Below are 26,976 nucleotides of genomic sequence, written 5' to 3'. Positions count from 1 at the left end.
TGCTCAGATAAACTCCTGGAGGAGCTGCAGGGCTGGCTGGGAGCACAGGAACACAGGGATGTTCCATATCTCAGGAATGCCAAGTTGTCCCTTCTGGCTGCTGAACCTCCTTTATCTCGTTTGCAAACAACCCCCTTTTTTTTCTTGTTTCCCGAACAAACCGAGGCCGTGGGAGGTTCTGAACCCGGAGCGGGCGCAGCTTCCCTCAGACAGCCCTTCCCTCAGGCCTCGGAGGGAGCCACGGAAAGGGCCTTTGGGGGGGTCTGACAAGCACCAACCCCGAGACCCCTCATCCCTCCTTCACTTTGCCAGGTTTGGGGGGGAAGCACCTGTGACCCCCCCAGCCCACCTTTGTGTGTGTGTGTTTGGGAGGTTCGGCCGGGGGACCCTCAGCCCTGGGGAGGCACCTATGGGATCTGCGTCCAGTTCTGGGCTCCTCAGGACAGGAGGGACATGAAGCAGGTCAAGCAGAGGCTGTGAGGGCGATGAAGGGACTGAAACATCTCCGTGACGAGGAACCCCCAGACCCTCCCCGTCCCGCTCCCCTCACGGCCCCTCAGAGCCGCCGAGGGCGGGAAAAGGGCGGGGGCGGACCCCTGCGAGGAGGCGTGGTTAGGGGCGGGACCGGGGCGTGGCCACAGGGAAAGGAGGCGTGGCCAGAGGCGCTGCCCGGCGCTGAGGCGGCTGAGGGGGGACAGTCGCCGGTTCGGCCGCGACAGGTGCGTTGGGACACCCCCTGTATAGCTGGGAAAGGTGAGTTAGAACCCCCCCGTATAGCTGGGAAAGGTGCGCTGCGACCCCCCCGTATAGCTGGGAAAGGTGCAGTGAGACCACCCCCCGGTTCGGCTGGGAAAGGTGCGCTGCACCCCCCCCGCTCCGTGTAGCTGGGAAAGGTGCGTTGGGAGTCTCAGTTCGGCTGGGAAAGGTGTGTTGGGACTCCCAGTTCGGCTGGGCGAGGTGCGCTGGGAACCCCCCCCAGTTCGGCTGAGAAAGGTGCGTTGGGAGTCTCAGTTCGGCTGGGACAGGTGCGATGGGAACCTCCCGGTTCGGCTGGGACAGGTGTGTCGGGATTCCCCCGTATAACCGGGACAGGTGCCTTGGGAACCCCCCCCCCGGTTCGGCTGGGAAAGGTGTGTCGGGATTCCCCCGTATAGCCGGGACAGGTGTGTTGGGATTCCCCCCCCGGTTCGGCCGGGACAGGTGTGTTGGGATTCCCCCCACCCCGGTTCGGCCGGGACAGGTGTGTTGGGAACCCCCCATGTAGCCGGGACAGGTGTGTTGGGATTCCCCCCCGGTTCGGCCGGGACAGGTGCGTTGGGAACCCCCCATATAGCCGGGACAGGTGCGTTGGGAACCCCCCATGTAGCCGCGACAGGTGCGTTGGGATTCCCCCCCGGTTCGGCCGGGACAGGTACGTGCAGCGGGGGTGGGTGGGGGGCAGGACCGCCGGGACCCCCCTCCCGACAGCGGCACAGGGGCGATGGGTCCGCCCGGAGCCGGTCCCGGTCCCGCGGGAGGGTCCGAGCTGGACCCGAATCCCCCTCCGGGCATCCCTGGGGGGCACCGGGGCTCGGCGGCAGAGCCCCCTCCTGCCACCCCGCCGGGTACCATCGGGAAAAGGGGGTCTGGGGGCTCTTCCAGGGGGGCAGGGAGGGCTCAGGGTCGTGCCCCCCCTCTGGCTGCCGGCGGGTTCGTGCCCGTGAGCTGCCCGGGGCTGTCCCTTTCCTGGAATGAGTCACCCGCTTCCACCTCGGGCGACTGTTAATAAGGAGTTTTTGCGTTCGGGATCTTTCCAAACACAGAGGGATTTTTATTTTGCTGTCAAACTCTTAGGGGAGGTTAGGGGGGGCGGGGATTTGCTGCGTTAAGGTGGCTAAATCACAGTCCTTCCCTCCCCTAACACCTGGCACACCTCTGGCATCCCCGTCCCCTCCTCCACCTCCTCTCTGCCCGGTGCCACCTCCCACGTGTCCCGTTGCAGAACGCTCACGGCCCCGTTAAAATTTTAATACGTGTTTTCCTGAGGTGACTGGGAATAAATCACTCGGGAGGAGCAGCAAAGAAAGCCCGGAGATGCCTGAAAGCACCAAAGCCGTAAAATGAATGAGAAAGCCCCAAGAATGTGGAATGGTGTTAAAAAAAAATGCGGGAGCACGAGTTTCGAGGCATCTCAGGGCTCTGCTTCGTGTCATTTCTGGCGACTGAGATTCCAGACGTGCTGCTCCTCCTTCCATTTGAAGGTCCCAGCAGCAGGTGCTGCCTTTTACAAAGAGATTTTTTTGCCAAAACGGGCCTGATTTGGCTCAGTGTGCCCGTGGCTGTGATGGAGGAACTGGCAGGGAAACGCTAAAACCCCAACGGGGAGGAGATGCAGCCCCAAACTGGGATGGCTGGAGCTGCACTGGGAATGCTCAGGCATCCAAAGCAGGGTTATTTTTCTGAACAATTGCCCCTGGGTTTTGTTTCCCAGAACTGTCCTTCCGTGTGTCAATGGGCACCTGTTCCCTGTGCCAAGGGAGCTCCCGTGAATGCCCCGCTCCTGTTTCCCGGGCACAGCTGACTGTGTTTGTGAAAGGCCATTTAAACTGCAGCAGGGGCCTCAGGTGAGCTCCCTTTGGCTCGAGATTAGTCACAAAACAGAGTTCAAACCGTGGCATGGCACGGCTCATTCAGTGCTGGTTTTTTTGGTGTGGACAGAATTCTTTTGGTAAGATTTTTTTTTTTTTTTCTGTGTGTGTGAGACTGGGGCCTGCATGCTGCAGTCACAGGAACACTGGGTTCATTTGTGCACAGGCAATATGATTTTTAAAGAGTGGAGGAGGTGGAAACGAGACCCTTGTCTTTGTGGGTGGTGCTTTTGTGCAGCTGTCAAAGGCCAGACAAGTGCAGAGCACCCTCCTCTCAGTGCAGCCTGGACAGAGGTTCACAGGGGAGTGGAGGGGGGTGACTTGGTGATGCAAAATGTGCTCAAAAAAAAAGCAGGAATTTCAGAAAGTAGCTGCAGTGTGAGGTTCTCTTGCTGATTGGAAGGGGCTCTGGGTGCCTCTCACGTTGATAAGTGGTTTCAGGGTGTTTCAACATCCCCACGAAACCAGCACCACTTGTTTGCCTCCAGAGTTCCACCTGCACGTCTGAGAGCTCCATCAAAATCCCTGTCTGGAGAAAATGTGTCCTGGCACGTCTCTCCAGGACAGCAGGGGGCTTATGGAATGGGAGACAAAGGCCTGTTCTCCCTGACTGCATCCCCAGGACAGCGGCAGGAGCAGCCCTGGAGAGGCTCCTCCACTCCCAGGGCTCCCATTCCAGCCCTGGAGAGGCTCCTCCACTCCCAGGGATCCCATTCCAGCCCTGGAGAGAGGCTTTTTCACTCCCAGAGCTCCCATTCCAGCCCTGGAGAGGTTCTTCCACTCCCAGGGCTCCCATTCCAGCCCTGGAGAGGCTCCTCCGTTCCCAGTGCTCCCATTCCAGCCCTGGAGAGGCTCCTGTTCCCAGTGCTCCCATTCCAGCCCTGGAGAGGCTCCTGTTCCCAGTGCTCCCATTCCAGCACTGGAGAGAGGCTTTTTCACTCCCAGGGCTCCCATTCCAGCCCTGGAGAGGTTCTTCCATTCCCAGTGCTCCCATTCCAGCCCTGGAGAGGTTCTTCCATTCCCAGTGCTCCCATTCCAGCCCTGGAGAGGTTCTTCCACTCCCAGGGCTCCCATTCCAGCCCTGGAGAGGCTCCTCCATTCCCAGTGCTCCCATTCCAGCCCTGGAGAGGCTCCTCTGTTCCCAGTGCTCCCATTCCAGCCCTGGGAACTGCAGGCTCTGCCCGTGCAGCTGAATTCTCCTGGCCCCAGGCCTTGCAGAATCCCAAGTCTCCCTCATTTCTGAGCAGGTGCATTCCACACCTGTGAGGATTTCGGGAATGTCGTCATTCCTCCCTTTGATCCACTGTTGCCTGAAGGTGTTTCCATCATTTACCTGTGGCCAGTTGTCCAGCAGACCTGGACTCAGCCCTGGCCTCAGACTGGATCCAGAGTTCTGTGACTGTGCAAATCCCTTAAAGGAATTAATGGAAAATGCAAGGAAGGGCTCAGCCCCAGCAGTTGGCATTGTGTGACATGGGGACCAGGGAGAAAAGAGGGAAAAAAAAAAAAAAGAAAAGGAAAGGCGTTTCCCTACAGGCTTTTTATTTTTGTCTTATCAGAGAACTCTTTAAATTATAATCTCCCCTCCTTTCCTCCTCCACAAAAAGAGAACCGAGCGTGTAAAGAAATAAATCTGAGGTGGTGAAAAGCTGGACAAAATCCCGTTTCCAGCAGGATGGGGAGGGAGTGGGAGCTGTTCTTGGGGTGACTGGTGTTGTTTAAGTGCCACTGTGGTCACTGCTGTGACAGGAGGGTCGGGGAACACGAGCCTTGTCTGAGCTCACGGAGGAAACCCGGAGCGAAACAGGAGTGAATGACAAATGTTTGCACAGGAATTACATCCTCTTGGTTTCATAACTCGAGCCCTCTTACATAAATGCCAGCAGGTTTGGGTTTGAGGGCACTCTGGGGCTTCCTGGAGCTCCTCTGAGTGTGTTTGTATGTGGGAAACACGAGAGAGTCACTCTGGAATCCGTCACTCTGGAATTCTCCAGCCCCTCTCACCCCCTCCTGGAGGCTTTATCAGGGCACCATCTCGGTGGCATCTGCTGAGGAAATGATAATTGGCATCTGCTGCCTCTTTTTAAGTCAGCTGATGGGCGGGATCCTGCGGGGTCGGGGCTGGTGACACTGGGAGCACCCGCATGGGGACAGCAACACATCGCTCTGAAACCTCCTCCCCGCTCTCCATTCCTGCTGCTGACACCGTTCCTTCCTCCTCACAGGGATTTGGGGAGACAAGATGGAGCCCTCCCCGTTCAGCAGGAGACAATGGGCCTCCCAGTCTCTGAAAATCACTGCCAAGGAGCTTTCCCTGGTCAACAGGAACAAGTCCTCGGCCCTGGCTGAGAGGTTCTCCAAGTGAGTGGGGCTGTGGGGCTGGGAGGTGACAGCTGCTCCCCTGGGCAGGCACTGCTGCTGCACTCACAGTTGCTTTGCTGCCTCAGAACCCCCCAGAGCTGGAGGCATTGAGGTTTCTGGTTTAGGATGTGCTGGGCAAAGGTTGTTCTCCTTGCTGACATTGCCTTGTTTCAGCAGCCAGAGCTGGAATACCTTCTTTCTGCTGCCAGAAGCTAAAGGAGATCATTTTCTGTCACACTACCAACTGCAAATTGGAGTTGAGGGGCAGAGCACTGGGATGTGGGAAGCTGTGCCCACTGGCCAGCCACCCTCTGGGGGAGGAACCTTTTCCCAAAATCCCCTGACTTGGGTAGAAGAGGAATATTACCCTTGCCTTTCCTCTGAGAGATGGATGAAGTGTTAAACCATAAATATTGTACACACTGAGGGGTGGGAACCTGCATATGTTTCCTGGAAAAGCTTTTATTTCCTTAAGGATTCATGATAGGATGCAGCTGGGACTTTCAGTGGGATTTGGGGCAGCTGAGTCTCCTGGGATCTTGCATTAATAATGGAGCAAAGTTTAGGGGTGTTTGGATCTTGAGTGTGGGGGAAACTGTGTAAGAGAGGGGTAACTGCACATCTCCAAGTTCCTCTGTGGGTCTCTGGCCCAGGGAGAAGCTCTTTGCTGTCACTGCCTCCTTAAGGTAATTTATTCACTCGCTGGAGCTTGATTACAGGACCTGCTCATCTTGCTAAATGTTGATAATCCCTTGAAAAGGGCTTACTGGGAGTAATCCAAACTGCTATTCCTTAATCAAGTCCTGTCCCCCCTGCACAGGCAGTGTCAGTTCCTTGGAAAAAAACACAGGGTCCTGCTCCCTGACACCTGCAGGGAGGAGGGTAATGTTTCTAAATGCTGTTACCCAAATATTTGTGTGTGAAAACATTTCTTTTTCCCTGCCACATAATCAGTTTTGTCGGGTCACAGGCAGACAAACAGCAACGGGAGGGGTCCAAGCAGTGCCCTGTGCTGGGGCTCCTCAATCCTCCTGTGTTTTCCAGGTGGTACTTGACTTAATCCCTGTGTCCCTCTTCGTTGCTTCTCCCAGTATTGATCCCTCTTTCCCCAGCAGCACTTTCTCAGCGTGTCTTGTGCAAATTTTGGACCCTTTGTGGGGCAGAGACCTGGGTGAGTGTGTTTGCAGGGATTAAAGGGGAGGCAGTGAGCACACTCACAGCTGAGTCAAAGCAGAATTCCACAGATAAGGAAAACAGAAACACCCTTTGCCCAGGCAAACATCACTGGGTGATGTTCCTTCCCCCTGAAAAGCAGAGCTCTCCCTAAAATGGCAAAATTTGTCCCTGACAGCACGTGCAGCCCCCCTGGGTGGTGCAGGAACAGTGAGGAGTGTGCAGGGACTCCCCCCCCCCCCCCGGGGGCAGATTGCAGGGAGTTCCCTCCTAGAGCTCCTTAAGGGACTTTGATTCATGATCCAGGGTGGCTTATCTTGGGAGGGCTGTGATTACCCTTCCTGCTGCCACCCTGGCTCAGCTGCTCAGGAGGCAACTGCTGAATGGGGGCAGTTTCCAGCCCAGAGAGTCAGATCCACTGGCACTCAGGGAGGTTTTTTTGGGGTGTGCCAAGCTGGGATTTGTTCTGGTTCAGCAGCTGCTGGATAAAGAGCTGAGTTATTCCTGCGAGGGGGGCTCAGCAGACAGCTGGGGTGGCGGAAACAATGACAGCTATTCCAAGGTAAACTGTCTCTGTTTGGGAATCAGAGGGTGCTCAGGGAGTGAGAAACATTAATGGATGTTATTACTGTAAACTGGGTGGCTGGAAATGTGTCTGTCACTTGGCTTTGTGTCCTTTGCTGCTGTTTGTCCAGCCTCTGGTTTTAGCTGATGGATCTGGGGAGTGAGATCCTTGATGGTGAGGGGGGGGAAAAAAAAATCCCAGCTGTCTTTTCAGGAGTGTTCAGCCTAGTCAAAAAAAAGTCATTTTTGCTTGGTTTTTCTCCCTCTCAAAGGTATCAGAAAGCTGCTGAAGAAGCCACTGCTGAGAAGAAAAGAAGTGTAAGTGTTTCTATGAGTATTTGTTTCCTTGGGAATGGGCAGAGCCTACGATCAGGATGGATCACCTGAACATTGCTGTGACAGCTGATTTTTGGAATATCCAAGTTGCTGCCTTGTGTCCTGCAGAGAACTTGGCTTAGACACAGTGTTTGCTCTTGCCTCATTCTCCACACCTTTTCCCAGTGTGGAGGGAAGGGAAGGAAAGGAAATGAAGCTTCTGGCCCAAAGCTCTGTTGAATCACCAGTTCACCCCTCAGCAAAAGGCAAACTGAGTTAACCACAAGCCATGAGCACCCACCCCCTGTTCTCAGCTGGAGGCACTTGTGTGGTGCCTCTTCCCTTCTTAACTAAACTGAAAAGTGCTTAAAAGAGGCCTCCAGCCTCTCTAAAAATCCGTGTGTGTCTTCTCTGAAGTGACTTCCAGGGCTGGAAATGCCCCTGGATGAGGCAGCACCAACTTTTTTGGCTCTGTTACAGCCTCACATTCCCTCTGTTGCACTTGGTGTTCCGGGGTCAGGGAACCTTGGCTGGAACACCAGGCATGAAGGTTGCAGGGCTTTGTCCAAGCAGGCCCTGGGGGTAATTAGTATTTAAAAGGACTGCCAATATTTTCAGGATCTAGAGGAAAGTCACTGCCTTGAGTTCCCTAGTTCTTGGGGCTTCACTCTTTTGCAGGTGGGATAAAATAAGCACCCTGAAAATTACTTTTGGGTCTTAAGTTCCCCTCACTGCTCGTGCTTGTGTCTGTCAGTCCCCCTGTCATCAGGGAACAGGCAAATCCCAAGCAGGAGGGACTCGTGTTGGGAAGTGTGCAGGGACTCCAGAGGTGTTCCCATGGAAACCTGCTGTGCAACCTTCAGCATTTCTGTCCCATTACAACACTTCCCTTATCATTTCAGTGCTTTCCTTTCAATGCAGTCAGCAAACACGCTGATTCTTTCTTTATTTATTTATTTATTTATTGTGGAAGTGTTGGTGGATTCGAGTCAATTTGCAAAAGCAGCGTTCAAAATGGGACCAGAAGAGTAATAGGGTGAGAGACTTAAATCCCAATATAGCTGCTAATCCCAGTTAATTCCTGTAAGCCTGGCAGGCCCTGCTCCACTTGCAATGAGTTTGGAGTGGTCTCCGTAGGGGAGAGGCAGGAAACATGCAGTGGTGGCAGGTACTGGATTGGGATGGACCAAACAGGGGCTGGGGCTGCTGCTCTGGGGAGGGGGAACTGCCTGGAGCACAACTGGCCTGGGAAGCACTTGGATGGGAGGTATGGAAGCACTTGGATGCTCCAGGTGCTCCCTGGAGGGGTGAGGTGTGTTTGTGACCCCCTGGGCCTGTCCCTGGCAGAGCTTTCAGTGGCCTGAGTGGAAGAGAAGAAAACTCCCAGCAAATTGCTGGTTATGGGAGCACTGGAACAGGCTGCCCAGGGAGGTCCTGGAGTCATTCAACAACCTACTTGCTCTAGGGGATCCTGCCTTGGCAGTGGGGTTGGACTAGATGATCTCCAGAGGTCCCTTCCAACCCTAACAATTCTGTGATTCTGTGATTGAGGAGGAGGAGCAGGGGGGATGTTGGGTGTGGGTGCTTGGCTGGAACCTTGTGAAATCCTGGTCAGATCCCTCGGGGCTGAAGTGCTACTGTCACCTGGGAGTAGAAATACAAAACCCCAGGGGTCGAGTGGTTTCTGAGGGCTGATCTGTAGCTTTGGGAAGGCCTGATAACTGTTGAGGACGCTGCAGGGTTGGGCCCTCCCCTGTGGCCACTCGTGTCCCTGGTGTGGATTTGGGTCCCGTTTCCTTCATATGTGGATTCGAGCCTTTTGTGTGGAATTTAACCCCTCGGGTTTGACTCCCATTTTGCCTTATAAGGCCATCCTGTTTGCTCACTTCCTGACTTTTTTTCTCCTCTCCCCCCCCCCCCCCTCCTTCCTTCCCTCCCTGTCCTGGATGTTTCTCCATGTGGCACAGCTGGAACTGTTCACAGCTGGCCGGGAGCGGCAGCGGAGCCCTCGCCTTCCTCCGCGCATGGGAAAGGAAGCGCTCGGGAGAGCTGGGAACTAACTCCTTGTCCCTTGCAGAACGCGGAAAACCTGCCCCCTCACTTCCCCAGGGGCAATCTGAGCGTGCTGAAGAAGAGGTGGGAGAAGCCGGCGCTGGGAGCGGAGTCCTCCGGGAGGGAATCGCTGCGGGGCGGCTGCGCTGAGGTTCGGCACAAGGTCGGCACCGGCCGCGCTCCTTCCCCATCCCCGGGGGCTGCGGCTGCCCCCGCTGACGCCTCCAAAGCCAGAACCCACTCCCCGGAGGGTGCCAGCATGGAAAACTGCGTGAGAGAGCCCAGGGAAGTGGAAAAGCCCGAGGCCGGCGAGGGCGCGGAGCCCCCGGGCAGGATCGAGAAGTACAACGTGCCCCTGAGCAAGCTCAAGATGATGTTCGAGAAGGGCGAGCCCCCCCAGCCCAAGGTAAGGGTCTCTCCTTTCCAAAATCCCGGGAGCAGCTGGAGCTGCTGCCTCCGGGGAGGCACCGGGAAAATCCCGGGAGGGAGTGGCTCCAGCTCCGGGCATCTCGTGTGCATTGTTTCTTGTGGGGGGGGAAAAGCAGAACATCGTGGTGTTAAATAACTCACACCGCGCTGGGAACAACTTATTCGAGCCCCTCGAGTGCGTGCGGGACGCTGGGAGCTGGGGCAGTTTATGGTGGCTCGTTGGGGTGAAATGGTTTTGCTCCTGGAAGGGTTTGGCTGGAGGGAGAAAAGGGAATTTATTAGGTCGGGATTGTTTCTGCCTCGCGTGAGGATTGCTGTGAGTTACAGAAGCAGGAGTTGTGCAAAAATACATATGTATATATGTATACATTTATATATTTATATACATTTATATATTTGTATATTTATATATTTATGTATTTTTATTTATTTTATATATTTATACATTTTTATTTATTTTATATATTTACGTATTTTTATCTGTATATGAAAGAAGAAGTAACTGAGGTGAGCTCAGCAGTCAAGCTGAAGCGCTGAGGAGTGAGAGGTTTTGGTATCTGGATCAGCATGAGTCACACACACACATATATATATATGCACATACACACACATATATACATATAAATATGCGTTATGAAATACTCCCATCTTTTCCTCGCTCTTCCCACGTCCCTGGATCTTAACAAATGTTTCTTATCGGGAAAAAAAAAAAATAAATAATAATAAAAAAATCCCTCGCCGGGGGATGGAAAACGAAGCCGAGATGGCCAGAGCAGCTCCTGCCCTCGCTAGTTTTGACTTGCAAATGCTCAGGGCTCGCATTTTTCCTCCGACTGCTCATGAAATCCGATCCCGCGTGTGGACTCCGAGTGTCCCCGGGGGGGGAATTGCTCAACTCCAAAATGAGTTGCATATGCCGGGGACTTGAAACGCGGGTCCCGAGGCCCCCGATGCTGGTGGATTTTCCAGTTTTTCTCATCGTTTCCCCTCCTCCCGGCTTTGTTCCGCTGCGGGTGGTTTTTCACTCGAAGCGTCGGGTGAAACAAACACATTTTTTTGGGGGCGACGATTTAGGGCTCCTGGAGGAGCGAGTCGGTGCCGGAGCGAGGTTTGGGGTCCGTGCGTTGGAGTCGTTTCACAACTTCGGATTTTTTGGAGCCTTTGTCACGCTGTGAGAGCTGCCCGCCCTGTCCCCCTTGGGGAGGGCGATGTCCCGATAGCCCTTCCCTGAACTCGGGGATGAATCACTCAGGATTCCACTGGAATTCTGCAGATGGGCTCTTCCAGTAACTTTATCTCAGGCTGGGGAGCGAATCGTTTCGGAGCCGGGTTGTGAAGCTGTGATGGGTTTTGTGGAGTTTGGTAATTCAGGCGTTGTTCAGAACCAGCTAAACACGGGAAACAGGGTCGAGGAGGGATGGAACTGTGGCCAGGCTGGGTTCGAAATCCCTACTCCAAGTTAATCTGTTACCCTTTAATTTTACAAGGGGGAAAAAAGGCACGGAGTGCTGGGAAGTTGAGGATTGTGGGGAGGGGAAGGGGGTGTCTGTGGAGTTAAATTCCTGGTTCTGGGAATCGATCTGAGGGCAGGAGGGTGATGTCATGTCCTGTGCAGTGAGGGGAGCTGGCCCTGCAGCTCTGCAGTTGCCTCTTCCCACTTCTTTCCTGAGGCTTCTCCTGAGCCATGGAATCTCCAAGGAAAATACCTCTGTGATCACGGAGTCCGACTGTAAATCCAGCCGGGGGGTGGAGGTTTTCCTTGGAATTTACTTCAGGTGTAAGTGCTGTCAGAGCTTTGCTGACAAAACATCTGGGTGAACTGGAACAGTGAATGGACTTTCCCGGTCCCTGGGGCAAGAATCCAGATTGGAGCCTGGATTTCCTGGTTCCATCCCCCTCCCTGAACGAACCTACTCTCGTTTTCGGGTTTAGAAGCAAAACCTCCCTCCGTTGTTCATTTATTCTGCAGCGGAGGGGTGGCAGATCCTCCCCTGTTGCATTTTCCCCCGGGAAACAAACTGCTCTAATGCCATTAGGGGCAGGCACGGCAGGCTGGAGTTCAGCCCGGGGCTGATAAAAGCCCTGATGGTTCAAAGGGCTCTTCCTGGAAGCGACAGTGAAAGCACAGCCGGGGGAGATGAGAGGAGGAGGAGGAGGAGGAAGAGCAGCAGTTTTTGGCAGAGTTGTCTCCAGGCTGGTTTGGGTTTCAGGGCTGTGGTGTGTAGGGCACACATCTGGTGTGGAAGGAGAGAGGTGTGACTTTGATTTGGGGCTTTTTGCCCGACTCTGTGCCCCGGGGGGTGAAGCTTTAACTGTGCTCTTGGTGCCCCTGCCCTCGCCCAGGGCTGAGAATTTGGGGCTTTCCACCCCCCAGGGATGTTTCCCCTCCTTCCCAAAGCTGTGCCGTGGGGATCCAGGGCTGGGAAGGAACTGATAGCTTGTGCCCAAGGTTGGGATTTGGGAATTCCTCCACGTGAGGGGTGTTACCTCCCAGGAACCACGATCCTGCTGATCCCCCGCAGAGTGTGATGGGAAAAGTCCCTCATCTTCCCTCTGTTAAACTCCTTTTTCCTTTTACTCTGCTTTCCCCCTCCCCAACACAAAACTGTTGATGTAAAACCTACTTGTATATTTATAGATATTTATAGATTTACTGAATATTGGGAGGTTTATTGAAATATCCCTGACCTCTAACAAATTTCTGAGCGGCAAGAACCCCGGACTCAGGGTGACAGGGAAGGGGACACTGGCTGAATAAGGATCATTTAAGAGCAGTTTTCACCCTTCCTGAGGAATCTGCAAGTCCTTACAAGTGCAGGCACTCCCAGCCCAGGCCTATCAATGGAAGGAAAAGACTTGTCAGAGCCAAAGCTCTTTTCCAGTAAGAAAAGTTACCAAAGCCCTAAAACCACAGAAATAGAAACTATTTCCCATCCTAATGGAAAAAAAAAAAAAAGAGGTTTTCCAGCTGCATTTTCCTTTCCTGGTGAAGCTGCTGTTTGCATGGAAAGCAGCCCTGACTTTTTTCACAGTGATTGTCTTACAGGGCAGTGTTAAAATAAACTTTGGAATTTCCTTCAGTTTGGTGAGCAGCAAATATGAAACTCATTGGAAAAGTGGGGGGGGGGTGGGAGGGAAATGTGTGGTTGGAGCATTTTGCCAAACCTGCCTTTTTTTTCCCCCTGCATTAGCCTCAGTCTGAATCTCCAGCTGTGATTTAACTCTTCCTAGGGAGGCAACAAAAGATCCAGCACCTTCTAGGGTTTTATGGGTTGGCTTTCAGCTGTGAAAACAACCCCACCTTGGTGGGGTCCAACTGAACTCAGTGCTCAGGAGATTTTATCAAAGCTGTGGAAACTTCTTTTCACGGTGCCTTTTGCTGGGATTTGGATTTTGGGGAGTTGGTGTCAACAAATAAGTGTAAAATCTGATTGAGGCAGCCAGAGCATCTGTGTGGTGCTGAGGGACACCCTGTCCAGCTCTGCAGCCTGGCAGGGAGTGATTATCCTGCAGATCTGGGAATATTTATCTCTCCTGCTTAAGCTTCAGCCTTATCAGACCTAATTAGGGAATTATTTGGTACCAAAGGCATGAACTGTCCAAATCAAAACAGGTAACTCGAGGTAACTTTTATTACAATACTACCAGTTCCTTTTTTTCTGTGGCTGAAAAATCGATGCAGATTTTGGATGGTTTCTCCTTTCACCCTTCACCTGATTTTAGATCTTCCCCGAAACGACCCCGACAGAAACGGTGCGAGTGTGGCAAAAATCTGCACCAGAGTTTGTGGGAACTGCCTGACAACCCGATCCTGGTGCTCCTTTCCCAGCCAGGAGAACTGTCAGAGGGCACCAGGTGACCTCCTCCAGGGCAGGTGCTCCCCAGGTGACGGAGGGTCGGGCAGTTCTGTGATCAAACTTTTAAATAAGACGTCACCTGCCAGACTCGTTTATTCCGGCCAAGCAGATTTGCCAGTGACACCTGGGCCTCTTAAGGGATTACCCCCAGCAGCCCCTGGGTGTGCAGGCAGCTGAGGGGGTGGCTCTGTCCCCAGCAGGTCCCCAGGGAGCCCAGGAGGACGGCGCTGGGCAGGAGGGTCTCGGAGAACAGCGGCTCCTCGGAGGACTGCGACGCCGGAGCAGGTCAGGGAAACCTCGGGGCTGGGCTTTGGGGTGGGGGGTTTTTCTTACTTTATAAAGTCAATCTGCTTGATGCAGCACAGAGGAGATTCCCCTGGATGTGGCACTGGGAGCTCTGGGCTGGGGGACGAGGTGGGAATCAGTCAGAGATTGGACTTGGAGGGTCCTGGGGGGCTTTTCCAGCCTCAGGGGCTCTGTGGAATAATGTCTGCTTTTCCTAAAGGGAGGGAAGTGCAGCCACCTCCCAGCTGGAAAGTCCATCAGCATCCCATTTAATGTATCAGGGCTTGCTGGGAATTTTAAACCATTCCCATTTCATGTATGAAGAATTTTAAACCACTTCCATTTAGTGTATGAAGAATTTTAAACCATTCCCATTTAGTGTAGGAAGCCTTGCTGGGAATTTTAAACCATTCCCATTTAATATATCAAGGCTTGCTGGGAATTTTAAACCATTCCCATTTAATGTATGAAGAATTTTAAACCATTCCCATTTAGTGCAGGAAGCCTTGCTGGGAATTTTAAACCATTCCCATTTGATGTGTGAAGCCTTGCTGGGAATTTTAAACCATTCCCATTTCATGTATGAAGAGTTTTAAACCATTCCCATTTTGTGTATGAAGAGTTTTAAACCATTCCCATTTTGTGTATGAAGAGTTTTAAACCATTCCCATTTAGTGTATGAAGAATTTTAAACCACTTCCATTTAGTGTATGAAGAGTTTTAAACCATTCCCATTTAATGTATGAAGAGTTTTAAACCATTCCCATTTAGTGTATGAAGAGTTTTAAACCATTCCCATTTAATGGGTGAAGCCTTGCTGGGAATTTTAAACCATTCCCATTTAGTGTATGAAGAATTTTAAACCATTCCCATTTAATGTGTAAAACCTTGCTGGGAATTTTAAACAATTCCCATTTAATGTATCAAGGCTTGCTGGGAATTTTAAACCATTCCCATTTAATGTGTAAAGCCTTGCTGGGAATTTTAAACCATTCCCATTTAATGGGTGAAGCCTTGCTGGGAATTTTAAACCATTCCCATTTAATGTATCAAAGCTTGCTGGGAATTTTAAACCATTCCCATTTGATGTGTGAAGCCTTGCTGGGAATTTTAAACCATTCCCATTTGATGTGTGAAGCTTTGCTGGGAATTTTAAACCATTCTGCTCTTAAGCACAGGAAACCAAAGCACAGGGAATAACATTATTCATGTGGTTTTTTTTTTTTTGCCAGGGCATCTTGCAGAGACCATCCCAGGGCTGAGTGTGGACAGGGCAGATCCCAGGAGGAGCCTGGACATGCCTCGTTTTTCAGAGACCTCCATAAAGGACAGGCTGGCCAAGTACCAGGCAGCTGTGTCCAAGCAGGGCACTTCCTCAGCCCTCACTCCCATGGTAAGTCTGGTTTTTGGCTTGGGGTGGAAGGGGAATTTTTGCCCCAGGCTGAGACTGGAAGGGAGATCTCGTGGAAACCAGGCTGCTTGAGGAGAAATGCCATCTTTTCTATTCATTCATTTATTTATTTATTTTATTTTAAACTAACTCTGTGCCCCTGGGAGGAAATTCGGATGAAGAGTTGTCTCCACAGCCTGCAGGAAGAAATAAATACATTTTCCACCTTCCTGGAAGGAGGTTGAAAGCTTTCCAAGGAATTAATTGCTGGCACCCTGGCTGAGGTCCTTCTGAAGCATAGCTGGCATTCTTCTGCCTTCTGCATGTTTGTTGGTTTGGCTTAAAAAACAAACCACAGCTCTTGTTCCATCAGCTCCCAGCTGGGGGAAACTGAGGCACAGGGAGCTGATGGAGTGACTTTGCAGAGTCACAGAGCTTGGATCCCAAAGTCTGTGGCTTTGGCATCTCCACTCAGGAATCTCCCTTTTGCCTCTTCACCTCTCTCTGAATCCAATTAGACTCTTGCAGTGAAGGAACCTCTGCCTGTTTTGCAGGTATTTGAGCAGGAAATGAGCAATTAATGAAGTGTTGCAGCTGAGGAGGCTTCAGGAATCTCAGCTTCTGTTAAAAACTCCTTAGGTACATTTGCTGGGAGGTTCTGGTGCTCTTGCTGAATGATGGGAACTTCTATTGCTCAAGTGTTGCTTTTATTAGCCAGAGTGATGCACAAAGGCCTTTCTGAGCTGGGAAAGCCAAAGGGAAGGTTCTCCCCTGGAGGAGGATCTGCTTCCCAGGGGTCTCTGTGGAGGGGCAGAGCCTCATCCACAGTGATTCCTGAATTTCACCTGCACGTGGCTCTGATTCTCCAGCTGTGGGAGGGGGAGTCCAGTAAAAATTCCCCTTTCCATGAATGGAAAGCCCTTTGTTGCAGCCAGTGCAGCAAATCTGATTAACCTAATTGCTGATTCCTGCCTCCCCTGGGTCCATTTGCTGCTGCCTCTCCCAGTTTGGGGCTCAGGGGGGTGGCTGGGCCACTTCAATTCTCTATCCCAGAGGCAGGAGATTTCTCCTGAGGCTCCTGCAGCCCCCCAGGGTTTAGGGTCAGCCCAGCCTGATGCTGTCAGGATGCCCCACCTGGGGAGGAATCTCCTCCCATTTTGGGAAGGGCAGAGTAAAACAGAGCAGACAAGGATTCCTGAGGTGTTTGCAGTGCCAGTGTTCCAAGAGCAGCCCTAACCCTGGGATCTTCTCCTTCCCCAGGGATCTTCTCCTTCCCCGGGATCTTCTCCTTCCCCGGGATCTTCTCCTTCCCCAGGGATCTTCTCCTTCCCCGGGATCTTCTCCTTCCCCAGGGATCTTCTCCTTCCCCTGGGATCTTCTCCTTCCCCAGGGATCTTCTCCTTCCCCGGGATCTTCTCCTTCCCCGGGATCTTCTCCTTCCCCTGGGATCTTCTCCTTCCCCAGGGATCTTCTCCTTCCCCAGGGATCTTCTCCTTCCCTGGGATCTTCTCCTTCCCCGGGATCTTCTCCTTCCCCAGGGATCTTCTCCTTCCCAGGGATCTTCTCCTTCCCCAGGGATCTTCTCCTTCCCCTGGGATCTTCTCCTTCCCCTGGGATCTTCTCCTTCCCCAGGGATCTTCTCCTTCCCTGGGATCTTCTCCTTCCCCGGGATCTTCTCCTTCCCTGGGATCTTCTCCTTCCCTGCTGGCAAAGCACCCAGGGCTCCTTTGATATGGAAGTGTGGGGTCTGTGCTGCCCTTCTCGACCTCTGTGCTCCAAAGGAAAGGCAGAATCTCTCTTGGGAACAAGTGTTTGGGGGCATTTTTGGTGGAATTAGGCCTGGATTAAAAACTGCTGGGCACTTGGCTGCAGCGAGGGTGAGGAAGGAGCCGTTCTGTGCCTTGCAAGGGGTGCAGGAAGGGGAGGGAGAGGTGCTGGACAGCAGATCTCCAGCTCTGGGCAGGATTACAGTTCCAACATTCAGTCACAGAGCTCTGGGATCTGTGCAGACTTGTCTCCAAAGCCAGTGAGATGCTGGTGCTGGCACGTGGCTGCTCCTCTTTGATGTCCTCGTGCTTCCCACGAGGCTCCCACTGGTCTTGTGTCCCGTGGCAAGGGAGGAAACACGAGGTTCCACTGGATTTTATCTCTCTTTTTAAGCCTGAAAGGTTCTTCTGTGGAGATCTAAAGTGTGCCTGTCAAGAACAGAAACCTCGGGGAAAGAACAGAATGAAGGTTTTGACTTGAAGCAGAAGTGGGATTTGCTTTTGTGTCAAGTCTCATTTGGCAGCTACACCAATTCTTGTCTGGAAATACTTGTCATTCCCAGTGAAAAGTTCACATTTCTGGAAGAGGGAGATGTGGACTGGGCAGGGGATTTAAGAGCTGGGTTTAAACAGGAATTTGGAAGGGTTGCTAAGGAGAACACTGGTGTGCCCTCCATGGAGCACAGTAAAATCCTGCAGCCCAATCCTTTTCCCCTCATTAGGATGTGTCACTCACCAAGTGTCTGTAGATTTTTATGGCCCTTCCCTTAATTATCACTTTAAGTACTAGAAAAACATTTATTTAAAAAAAGAAAATTTGAGAAAAATAAGGAAGCAAGTTGTTTTTTCCCAAGGGGAAAAGAACCTGTCACCATCCCAGTGCTTTGTCCCACAGAGTGAGATTCAAGCCAGTGAGAGTGAACTCAAGAATTACAAATCTGGGCAGAAGGAGAACGTGGCACCAAGTGAGGACTCCAGCTCCTGTCAGGATGGGGAGAAGGTGAGGTGCCCGTGCTGGTGGAGATCAGGGGCTCCCCTGGAAGTGGGAATGGTTGTGGGAGCACAGCTGAGGCACTGGTCCCACATTCCTCAGGCCATCCAGGAACTGGATGTGAGCAGCTGCTCCAGATGAGTTCCCTGCTGCAGAATTCCTGAGTTTTAATTTTTGTTTTCAATGATTTTTTTTTTTTAGACTGTCTCTGTGGAGGAGAATGTCCAGAGATAAGTTTTCTTGGAGAGTTTCTCTGTCTGCTCAGCAGTGATGTGTCTGTGGTGTAGCAGAGCCCTTCAGTCTCCTGCTTTTTGGGCATTTTTCAGTAAAGAAATCCCTCCCTGGGAGGGTGGGGAGGCCCTGGCACAGGTTTCCCAGAGAAGCTGTGGCTGCCCCTGGATCCCTGGGAGTGTCCCAGGCCAGGTTGGAGCAACCTGGGCTGGTGGAAGGTGTCCCTGCCCATGGCAGGGGGTGGAACTGGATGATCTTTAAGGTCTCTTCCCACCCAAACCATTCCCTGTGGCCAAATCCCTTGATGCTTTTGTGGTTTTCCTCATTTGTCCTGGTAGGAGTTTTTGGTTTTATTCTTGGCTGTGATGAGGCCACCTAAAGGTTTTTTTTCGTGTCCTGTCCCCTCACTGTGGGAAGATGATTCACAGCCAGGTATTTGTTTGTTTTGTTGGCAGTTTTTGGGAGGTTTTGTCTTGTGATGGTGTTTTTCTTTAATAAGCAAAAAGAATCCACACCAGAAAAAAAAAACTAAAACAAACCACGAAGAGCTTTGTGTGGCAGGAGCAAAAGGAGTTTGTCACTGCTTCTTCTGCATTTAGTGGCTCAATTTTAAGGTTAACTGAGAGTGTGGCAGCTCAATTTTGAGGTGACTGGGAATGGCAGCTTGGCTTTGCTGCTGCTTTTGAGCTTCAGCTGCAAACTGAGACCCTGTGAATTGGCCCTGGAGCGTTTTGTGCCCTGAGCTGGGGAGGGCAGACGGGATAAAAGCAGCTGAATAACAATAATTGGGGTACTGTGCAGCCCAGCCAGGCTGAACACGTGGCAGCCTAATGCCAGGAGGGCTTTTAGAAGCTTTCCAGCCTCCCTCGGGCAAGGGGCCAAATCTTTGGCTTTTCAGCTGCTCCTCCCTGGCAGCTGAGCAGCTCTGGGTCCAACTGCTGAGGCTGCTCCGTGCTCAGAGGTGAGTTAATTAAAAGAGCACCTGTTAAATCAGAATTAAAGCAGAGTCCCTGCCCCCTCGTGAGTGGAAGGTTTGAATAAAATCCCTCACGTTGAGCTGTAACTGCAGAGCTGAGGTGTCCAGGTGCAAGGAGAACCTGAATGGGACCTTGTTTGGGAGCCAGGGTTGGCCTTTGGAAAAGGGACTGTGGTGAACTTTGGGAATGAGCCTCATTAGAGCCGTTGGGAGGAAACAAAGGACACTTCTGAGCTGCCACTTCTCACTTTGCCCCCGGGACAAATTTGGGGGCCACAGGGGTGTGACTGTCCCAGTGACTGTCCCAGTGACTGTCCCAGTGACTGTCCCAGTGACTGTCCCATCCTCTCCACTGAATTATCTGCTCGGGGTTACAGTGGTTTTTTTCCAGCAGGCCACACTATGTTAATAGACATAATTTGCCTTCTCATTAACTCATTAATTTGCAAATTTCGGTTGCTTTTCAGCCATTAAAGTGAATTAGTGATGATTTGCAGTTAATCTCGTTACAGTGCTTTAGGTCCTCGGTGCAGCTACTTAAAACTATTTGATTTAACAGCAATAGTGCCAAGTTTAATAAAGAACTGTGCATCAAGAGCTTTACCTGTAACGTGTGGTTGCACTCAGTGATCTTTTCCAACCCAAACAATTCTGTGAGTCTGTTTAGTGTCTGAGACTGTTTAGATCCAACTCTTCTAAAAGGTTTTTTGTTTTGGTTTTTTTTTAAATACGAATTTGTTTCCAAAAGGGGATGAATGAACAGGATACAGATCCAGCACATCTGTCCCAGCAGGTGTCTGGTTCTACAAAAGTTTCTTAGAATTCAGCTGTTCCTTTTTTAAATTATTGTTGGTTTTTTTTTTTTACAAAAGCACAGTCTCTGCTGAATGTTTAAATGTCACAGATTGGTCAAATGAGATTTCCAGGAAATGTGCTGGCCTGGGGGAGGTGGTCAAGGGATTTGTAAGAGAGAAAACCTGGGAGGAACTTTAGCAAACCAGTGGGGATTTCTGGAGGGTGGGAGGTCAAGGTGTGCAAGCTGCAGGTGCTGGGGGAAGCAGGAACATGGTGTCTGTGTGTGTGAACAGTGTGATGATGTCGTTCAGATGATCTGAACTTTGCAAGAGCAGCTCTGAGCTCGTCTGCCTCGTAGCCAGGACTGGTGGTGTGGACACAGCAAACCCAGCAAGTCCCTCCCTGAGCCCCTGGGCTCTGTCCCTGCCTCAGCCCCGGGGGTTTGCTGGGGTTGTTCAGGTCTCAGAAGGCCAGGGGGGAGCTCATTGTCTCCTTCTCTTGCAGGTTTCTGCAGGTGAGAACAGCTTTTCTGTGCCCTCTGCCCTGCTGGAGGATGGCCACGGTGAGCACCCAGGGAGATGCTTCAGCTCAGCCCCCTCAGATGATCCACTGACACAAACTGTGCTGAAGATCAGCCCTGGGCCCAACTCCCACTTCATGAGAGCTTCTCTCACGCTCAGAATTTTTTGCAGTTGTAATTCTAAGACATTTCTAACCCCTGCTTGCTCTGCTTGAACACTTTTTTAAGTGTTAAAAGCCTCCTCACCTCTTAACCCAGACTAATGCTCTGTGAGCACGAGCTGCCCGTGGTTTAAAGCTTTAAAGCCTCCCTGTAATTGCATTTTTTTCCTCCCTCCTCTGCTCCCTCAGCTGGACAGAACTCGGAGAGCGAGGCAGAACAGAAACCTGTTGGCCCAAAGCAGCAGAAGGTGGGTGCCAGAGCAGCTGCCCAGGCTGAGGCCTCCCCACCCAAAGCCGTGAAGGTAACCCAGCTCTTCACTCTCAGACATTCAAGGGGGGGTTCAAACCAACTGTTTGATGCTGAAAAACCCTCAGGGTGGGCACAGAGGCCTGGCAGTGAGGGGGCCGATGTCTGCTCAGGCTGTGTTTGTGAGGGAATGATCTAAATCAGGATGGAAAACACCCCAGAAGGGGGTTTTCCTCCAGAGGTTGGGTCAGGAATCGCTTGTTGTCCCACAGACTCTGCTCCTCCTTGGTGTGGGAGAAGGGGTGGTGGCAGGGGGTGATGGCAGAGCCTGTCAGTGCTCCCCCAGAGGTGGGCCCTGAGCTCCTGGGGATGATCTCCAGAGCTTTCCAGCACGCTGGGACTCTGCTTCCCACCCTCCTCTTCCAGCTGCTCCCGAGGGAGCTGCAGCTGGGAGCAGCTCCACAGTCAGGGCACTGTGATTGGAAAGGTCAGGCTGGGCTTTCTGAGGGGTCTTTGATGTTCCAGTTCCTCCAGGGCAGTGACAGAGCAGACTTTGGGACAGGAATGTGTTTGTTAATCTGATTTAGACACCGAGGGGCAGCAGTGCTGGGGGTTGTGATCCCCCTGTCACATGAGCTGTCTGGAGCTGGGATGAGGGTCCCCCTGGGCTGCCACAGACTTCCTGGCTCACTCCTGAGGAAACAACTGGGCTTTTGTTGGGTTTTCCCCATCTTTGGGAGGGACAGCACTGACCTCAGAGATCAGGGAGATGTGGCTTTCCCAGCTGGGAATGCCAGGGTGGGGAACTGGAGCTGCCTGGAGGAGTTGTGTGATCTCTGCTCCTGGTCCTCTCTGCTCTCTTTATATTATTAGAACCATTTTTAGCCTTTTTATCCTTGTTACTGCTTTAGATGCTGCACTGTGAGATAGAAACCCAGCTGCTGTTTATTCACCTAAGGTTCCTATTTGTCTCTTCCAGCTTCTGTCTCCTGTTCTTGGTTCCTAAACCTCTCCTCCTGCCTTCTGCTTCCCTCCTAATGTGAGCTCAACTCTCAGCTTTCTCTCCAGTCCTATTTTACATTTATTGGGCCTCACTTTCCTCCTGTAGCTCCTTTCTGTAGCATCCTGGGAAGGAATTCCTGTCTCTTCACCCCCCCAAAAACGCCTCTCCACAGACATAAAACCCACTGTTTGCAAGTAAGTTCCTCTCCTTGCATGGGGGGGTGATTGCAGAAGGACCAGGGCCCTCCATCACTGTGCAAAACCAGTGCCCTTGTGGAAAACTTAAACCTTCAGGGAGAAGACTTTTTAATGGGCAAGCATTTTTTTTTTTTTTGAGATTTCATTTAGGGACTCAAAACTCAGAGAGTTTTGGCAGCACCTGGAAATTTGTGGATTCTTTTTTTCAGGAGTAAATCTGAATTTCGGTAGCCAAGCTGTGGCAATCAGAACTTCAATCTATTGTAACCTCAAGCAATGCCATTTAAAATGGAATTAAATTGGCAGCAAACTTTCTGGCTGTGACAAAAACAGGCTCTGCCTTCAGCAATCTGCCCCCTCGGACCGTAACTTTCGTTCCTGGCCATTGTTCCTGGACTGTTATAAATAAATTGCTGTGATTATGCCTTCCTGTGACCTTCCTGTTTTTTTTTTTTTCTTCAGCCATCAGATTTTTTTTTTTTTTTCTCCTTAAAGCTTTTTGTAAGTTTGGAGGAGGCTCTGAGTGTGTCTGGGCAGGGTGTGGAGCCCGAGATTTCTCCTCTCCCCGACTGCCAAATTAGTTGTAATCAACTAAATCAGCCTCAAACTGCCAATTTTTTTCAACTGTGTTATTTAATTTTTCCTGCAAAGTGTCTTCCCCCCTTGGCCAGAGTTAATAGATTCCAAGGAGCAAATGGCACCTTTTCTCATGGACAATGTTTTTTGCTTCCCTGATGCTGTTGGAAAATAAACCCGAATTCAGTTCCTGCTGAACCCTCAGGGCAGTTCAGTGAGCACATCAGAATTTTAGCTGTTTAACCCCAAAAGCTCTGCTCACTCTGAGCCTTCAGCGAGTTTGGGGGCCCTGAGTCCCCAAACCCCAGTGTGGGTTCTTTGGGATGGAGCTGAGATTGTTCACCAGTGAAGTCAGGGAGTGTTTCCTGCTGCTGTGTCGGGGCTGAGACTGTTTCCTCCTCTTTGAGAGGGAAAGATTTGGCAAAAGTGGATTATTTCAAACCGTTGAGCAAACCTGTTTCACTCCTTTCCTCTCCCACCCTCCACCTTTTGAGGCTGCTTCAGCTCTTCCAGTGAGAGGTGTCCCTGCCCACAGCAACTAGGTGACCACCAAGGTCCCTTCCCACCCAAACCATTCCAGGGTTCAGTTTGTTCTGCACTGTTTTTATTCTTTTGGTAAAGTCTCATCTTGACTGGAATCGAATGTTTCATCATTTTCCCATCAAGAAAAGCTGAGGCTGCAGGAAGGGGTCACGCAGCTTTTGGGAACCGGGCTCAGCTCTGGTGTTTTCATTGTTCTCTCCCAGCTGTTGCCCAAGTGGAGCTGTGGAGCTCACTGGGGTAAAATCCTGGCTGGCTGTCGAGCCCCACAGCAGCCCCCGTGGGTCTGTTGTAGCCTCTTCCCACCAGAACCCACTGGGGAGAGCTCGGGGGGGATCCCAGGCTGAGTCCCCGGCGGTTGACGCGTTTTCCAGCTCACACACTTTCCTCTCCTTCCCGCAGAAATTCCAGTTGCCAATGAAGGAGACCTGTGTTGGGTGCCAGAAGACCGTGTACCCCATGGAAAGGCTCTTTGCCAACCAGCAGGTGTTTCACATCAGCTGCTTCCGCTGCTCCTACTGCAACAGCAAGCTCAGGTACCTGCTCTGCTCCCCTGGGGAGGGTGTTTTCCTCTTGCTCAGGCTCAGCTGGGCCGGAGGCCACACTGCAGCCGTGGTTACACAGGCCTGGTTCTGCCAGGGGTGTTCTACAGGCCCGGTTCTGCCAGGGGTGTTCCACAGGCCTGGTTCTGCCAGGGGTGTTTACACAGGCCTGGTTCTGCCAGGGGTGTTACACAAACCTGGTTCTGCCAGGGGTGTTCACAGGCCTGGTTCTGCCAGGGGTGTTCCACAGGCCTGGTTCTGCCAGGGGTGTTTACACAGGCCTGGTTCTGCCAGGGGTGTTCCACAGGCCTGGTTCTGCCAGGGGTGTTTACACAGGCCTGGTTCTGCCAGGGGTGTTACACAAACCTGGTTCTGCCAGGGGTGTTCACAGGCCTGGTTCTGCCAGGGGTGTTCCACAGGCCTGGTTCTGCCAGGGGTGTTTACACAGGCCTGGTTCTGCCAGGGGGGTTCCACAGGCCTGGTTCTGCCAGGGGTGTTTACACAGGCCTGGTTCTGCCAGGGGTGTTTACACAGGCCTGGTTCTGCCAGGGGTGTTTACACAGGCCTGGTTCTGCCAGGGGTGTTCACAGGCCTGGTTCTGCCAGGGGTGTTCCACAGGCCTGGTTCTGCCAGGGGGGTTACACAGGCCTGGTTCTGCCAGGGGTGTTCTACAGGCCCGGTTCTGCCAGGGGTGTTCTACAGGCCCGGTTCTGCCAGGGGTGTTCTACAGGCCCGGTTCTGCCAGGGGTGTTCTACAGGCCCGGTTCTGCCAGGGGTGTTCCACAGGCCTGGTTCTGCCAGGGGTGTTCTACAGGCCTGGTTCTGCCAGGGGGGTTCCACAGGCCTGGTTCTGCGCTTTGGTGCAGTTTCTAAACCTCTTAATGTGATTTTATGTGGTGGGGGGGAAAAGCAGCGCCTCCAGCTCGGTGATGAACTCTTGGAGAGAGCCACGCAGGATGCAAACCCTGGGGGCTGTGAGCTTGCTGGAAGAGTGGGGTTGAGTCCCTTGAGTGACACAGCTGAAGCAGAGGCCTGTGTTGGCGGCCCTGAGCTCTGATGTTTGATTCTTTTCCCCCCCAGCCTCGGGACGTACGCGTCGCTGCGGGGGAACATCTACTGCAAACCCCACTTCAACCAGCTCTTCAAATCCAAAGGCAACTACGACGAGGGCTTCGGGCACAAACAGCACAAGGAGTTGTGGGCGGGCAAAACGGAAGGCGAGGAACCCCCGGAGAAAACCCTCCCCGGGGTGAATGTGACAGAAGCTCCTCAGAGCCCCGGGGTGGAGGACGCCCCGATTGCCAAGGTCGGGGTCCTGGCAGCGAGTATGGAGGCAAAAGCTTCGGCTGTGCCCGAAAGGGAGGAGAGACCGGCGGAAACCAAAAAGCTCCGGATCGCCTGGCCCCCTCCCTCCGACCAAAGCGTCCAGGGAAGTGCCTTAGAGGAGGGCATCAAGGTGCTCAAGCCCAAGTGGCCCCCGGAGGAAGAGGTTTCCAAGCCGGAGGTGCAGGAGGAGGTGGATCTGGATCTCAAAAAGCTGAGGAGATCCTCCTCGCTGAAGGAGAGGAGTCGCCCCTTCACGGTGGCGGCCTCGTTCAGAACGGTGTCCGTGAGGGGCCACAGGGCAGAGAACTCGCCCTCTCCTCCTAAAGCTGAGAGGGACACGTGGAGAAAGGGGGAGGAACTGGAGAGAGAGGAGAAAAAGGAGAAGAAGGTTGAGCACAGGAACGTCCAGAACGAGGAGAAGAACGTGGAGGGAGAGCAGGAGTTGTGCGGGGTCAGAACAGAGCTCAGCGTCCTGGAGAACGGGCAGGGGGGCGCGGAGACGGACGAGGAGGAACCGGGAGAGCCGGAAACGCCAGAGGAAGAGCTCCTGGAACCAAATTCCCCCAAACGTTCCGGCCTGGCCCACGTGGTGACGGCCAAGGAGTCCTCCCCGAGCCAGCACCGCAAATCCCAGGACGTGGGTTTCTGGGAGGGCGACGACGTGGAGGATCTGTCCGTGGAAGAGCAGATCAAAAGGAACCGTTACTATGAAGAGGAGGATGATGATGATGAAGAATAAATTGGCCTTTTTTTTTTTTAAACTAGGAAACTTGCTGCAAGGTGCTGGGCCTTTTGGAAATGGGTATTTTTTATTTTTTTTTTTTAGCTTTAACAAACAGCTCTCCTCCACGAAGCGATGCCACACTGCACGTCAAGGGAAATCCGCGTCCAAATCGTCTCAAACTGGGAAACTCTGGAAGGCTGCAAAGAGTCTCTTTGGGTGCATGGGAACGAGTGGCTGCGGGGCAGCAGCAGCAGGTGATGCCTGCCCACGGGCTGCCCTGTGCTCGTCTCATCCCTTTGAGCTTAAATACGTATTCCACTAACAAACAGCTCGTGGAATTCCACCCACAGCCCGTGGAATTCCGCCGTGGTGGTCCGGGACAGGCCCTCTGGACCACGCCACTTGTACCACTACAAATGCTACTGCAGTGCTTAGGGACCAACTTCAAAGGGACTTTCTGGCCTGCTTTAAAAATGGTCACTTAATGCACTTTAATACGTGGAAAGGGGCACGACTGGGCTTTTATATTTCTTTTTTTCCTCTTTTTTTTTTTTTTTTTTTTTTTAATAATAATAATAATAATAATGAAAAAACCATTTCCGCGCGTGGCGTCCGACGACGGGAGTATCTGGAACCGAGTGCAATGTGAATTTTGTGTCTCAGACCCTCCCCCTGAGGGGCTGGGGGAGTCCCTGCCCTCTGCCCCTGCCCAGCTGGAACGGTGCCCGTTGCTGGACCCACGTGTATTTTAGTGCTTTCCCAGGAGCTGTGCCGGCTGCCAGGTCTCTTTGAGGGCGAGTGAACACTTTTTTTTTGAGCAGCCTGCAGGGCATTATTTCTGCATTTGAAGTGGGGTTGGTTTTTTTTTTGTTTGTTTCTTTTGGTTTTGTTGTCTTTTTTTTTTTTTTTTTTGTATTTGGAGTTCCTCCTCACCCTTTTAAACCGCAAATGAGATTTTTAAGGCCTTTGTTGGACCACTCTCGAAATCCTGCTCGTATCAAGCTGCCATAAACCTCTTCCTTACAGCTGTGAAACGATGCTGCATTGCAAAAAAACCAAAATAAAAAATCTCTGGAATCGACCAGTGACACTTTCTGACTTGCCAGCGTCGAGGCTTGGAACGTTTTTAAACTTGACTTTGTTTATTTTACAAATAATAAATTCTTGAACGGGGAGGAGGAGGAGGCCCTTTTGTATTAGCTTTTATTTGTACTGTACTCTCAAGAGAATTAGCTCTTACCTATACTTGAGGTGTAAAATATTCTGCTTTTCTTAACAGTTCTGCTGCCGACAAACCCTTCAATAAAGTTCAGTCATTTACATTAAAA

General features: G+C 52.1%; 1 protein-coding gene across 4 annotated transcripts; it reads left to right on the top strand.

Annotated features, from left to right (window-relative positions):
- Positions 1 to 655: 655 nt before the first annotated feature.
- On the top strand, positions 656 to 26,976 carry LIMA1 (LIM domain and actin binding 1). 4 transcript variants are annotated; one of them, XM_032713575.1, is made up of 11 exons: positions 656 to 753; positions 4,853 to 4,988; positions 6,998 to 7,043; positions 9,118 to 9,498; positions 13,579 to 13,663; positions 14,896 to 15,056; positions 17,715 to 17,819; positions 20,317 to 20,374; positions 20,683 to 20,795; positions 23,459 to 23,592; positions 24,679 to 26,976. In XM_032713575.1, the coding sequence occupies exons 2-11, from the start codon at positions 4,870 to 4,872 to the stop codon at positions 25,661 to 25,663; spliced, it is 2,187 nt and encodes a 728-aa protein (XP_032569466.1). In that variant the 5' UTR covers positions 656 to 753; positions 4,853 to 4,869; the 3' UTR covers positions 25,664 to 26,976. The 4 variants fall into 4 exon arrangements, with proteins under 4 accessions (XP_032569466.1, XP_032569462.1, XP_032569465.1 ...); XM_032713571.1 differs by having other exon boundaries at positions 13,576 to 13,663; XM_032713574.1 differs by lacking the exon at positions 656 to 753 and adding an exon at positions 773 to 786 and having other exon boundaries at positions 13,576 to 13,663.

This window comes from Chiroxiphia lanceolata, chromosome 30, assembly GCF_009829145.1.
Source record: "Chiroxiphia lanceolata isolate bChiLan1 chromosome 30, bChiLan1.pri, whole genome shotgun sequence".
Lineage (NCBI taxonomy): Eukaryota > Metazoa > Chordata > Aves > Passeriformes > Pipridae > Chiroxiphia > Chiroxiphia lanceolata.
The sequence above is the reverse complement of the archived record's forward strand: the minus strand, read 5'-3'. Positions and strand labels throughout refer to the sequence as shown.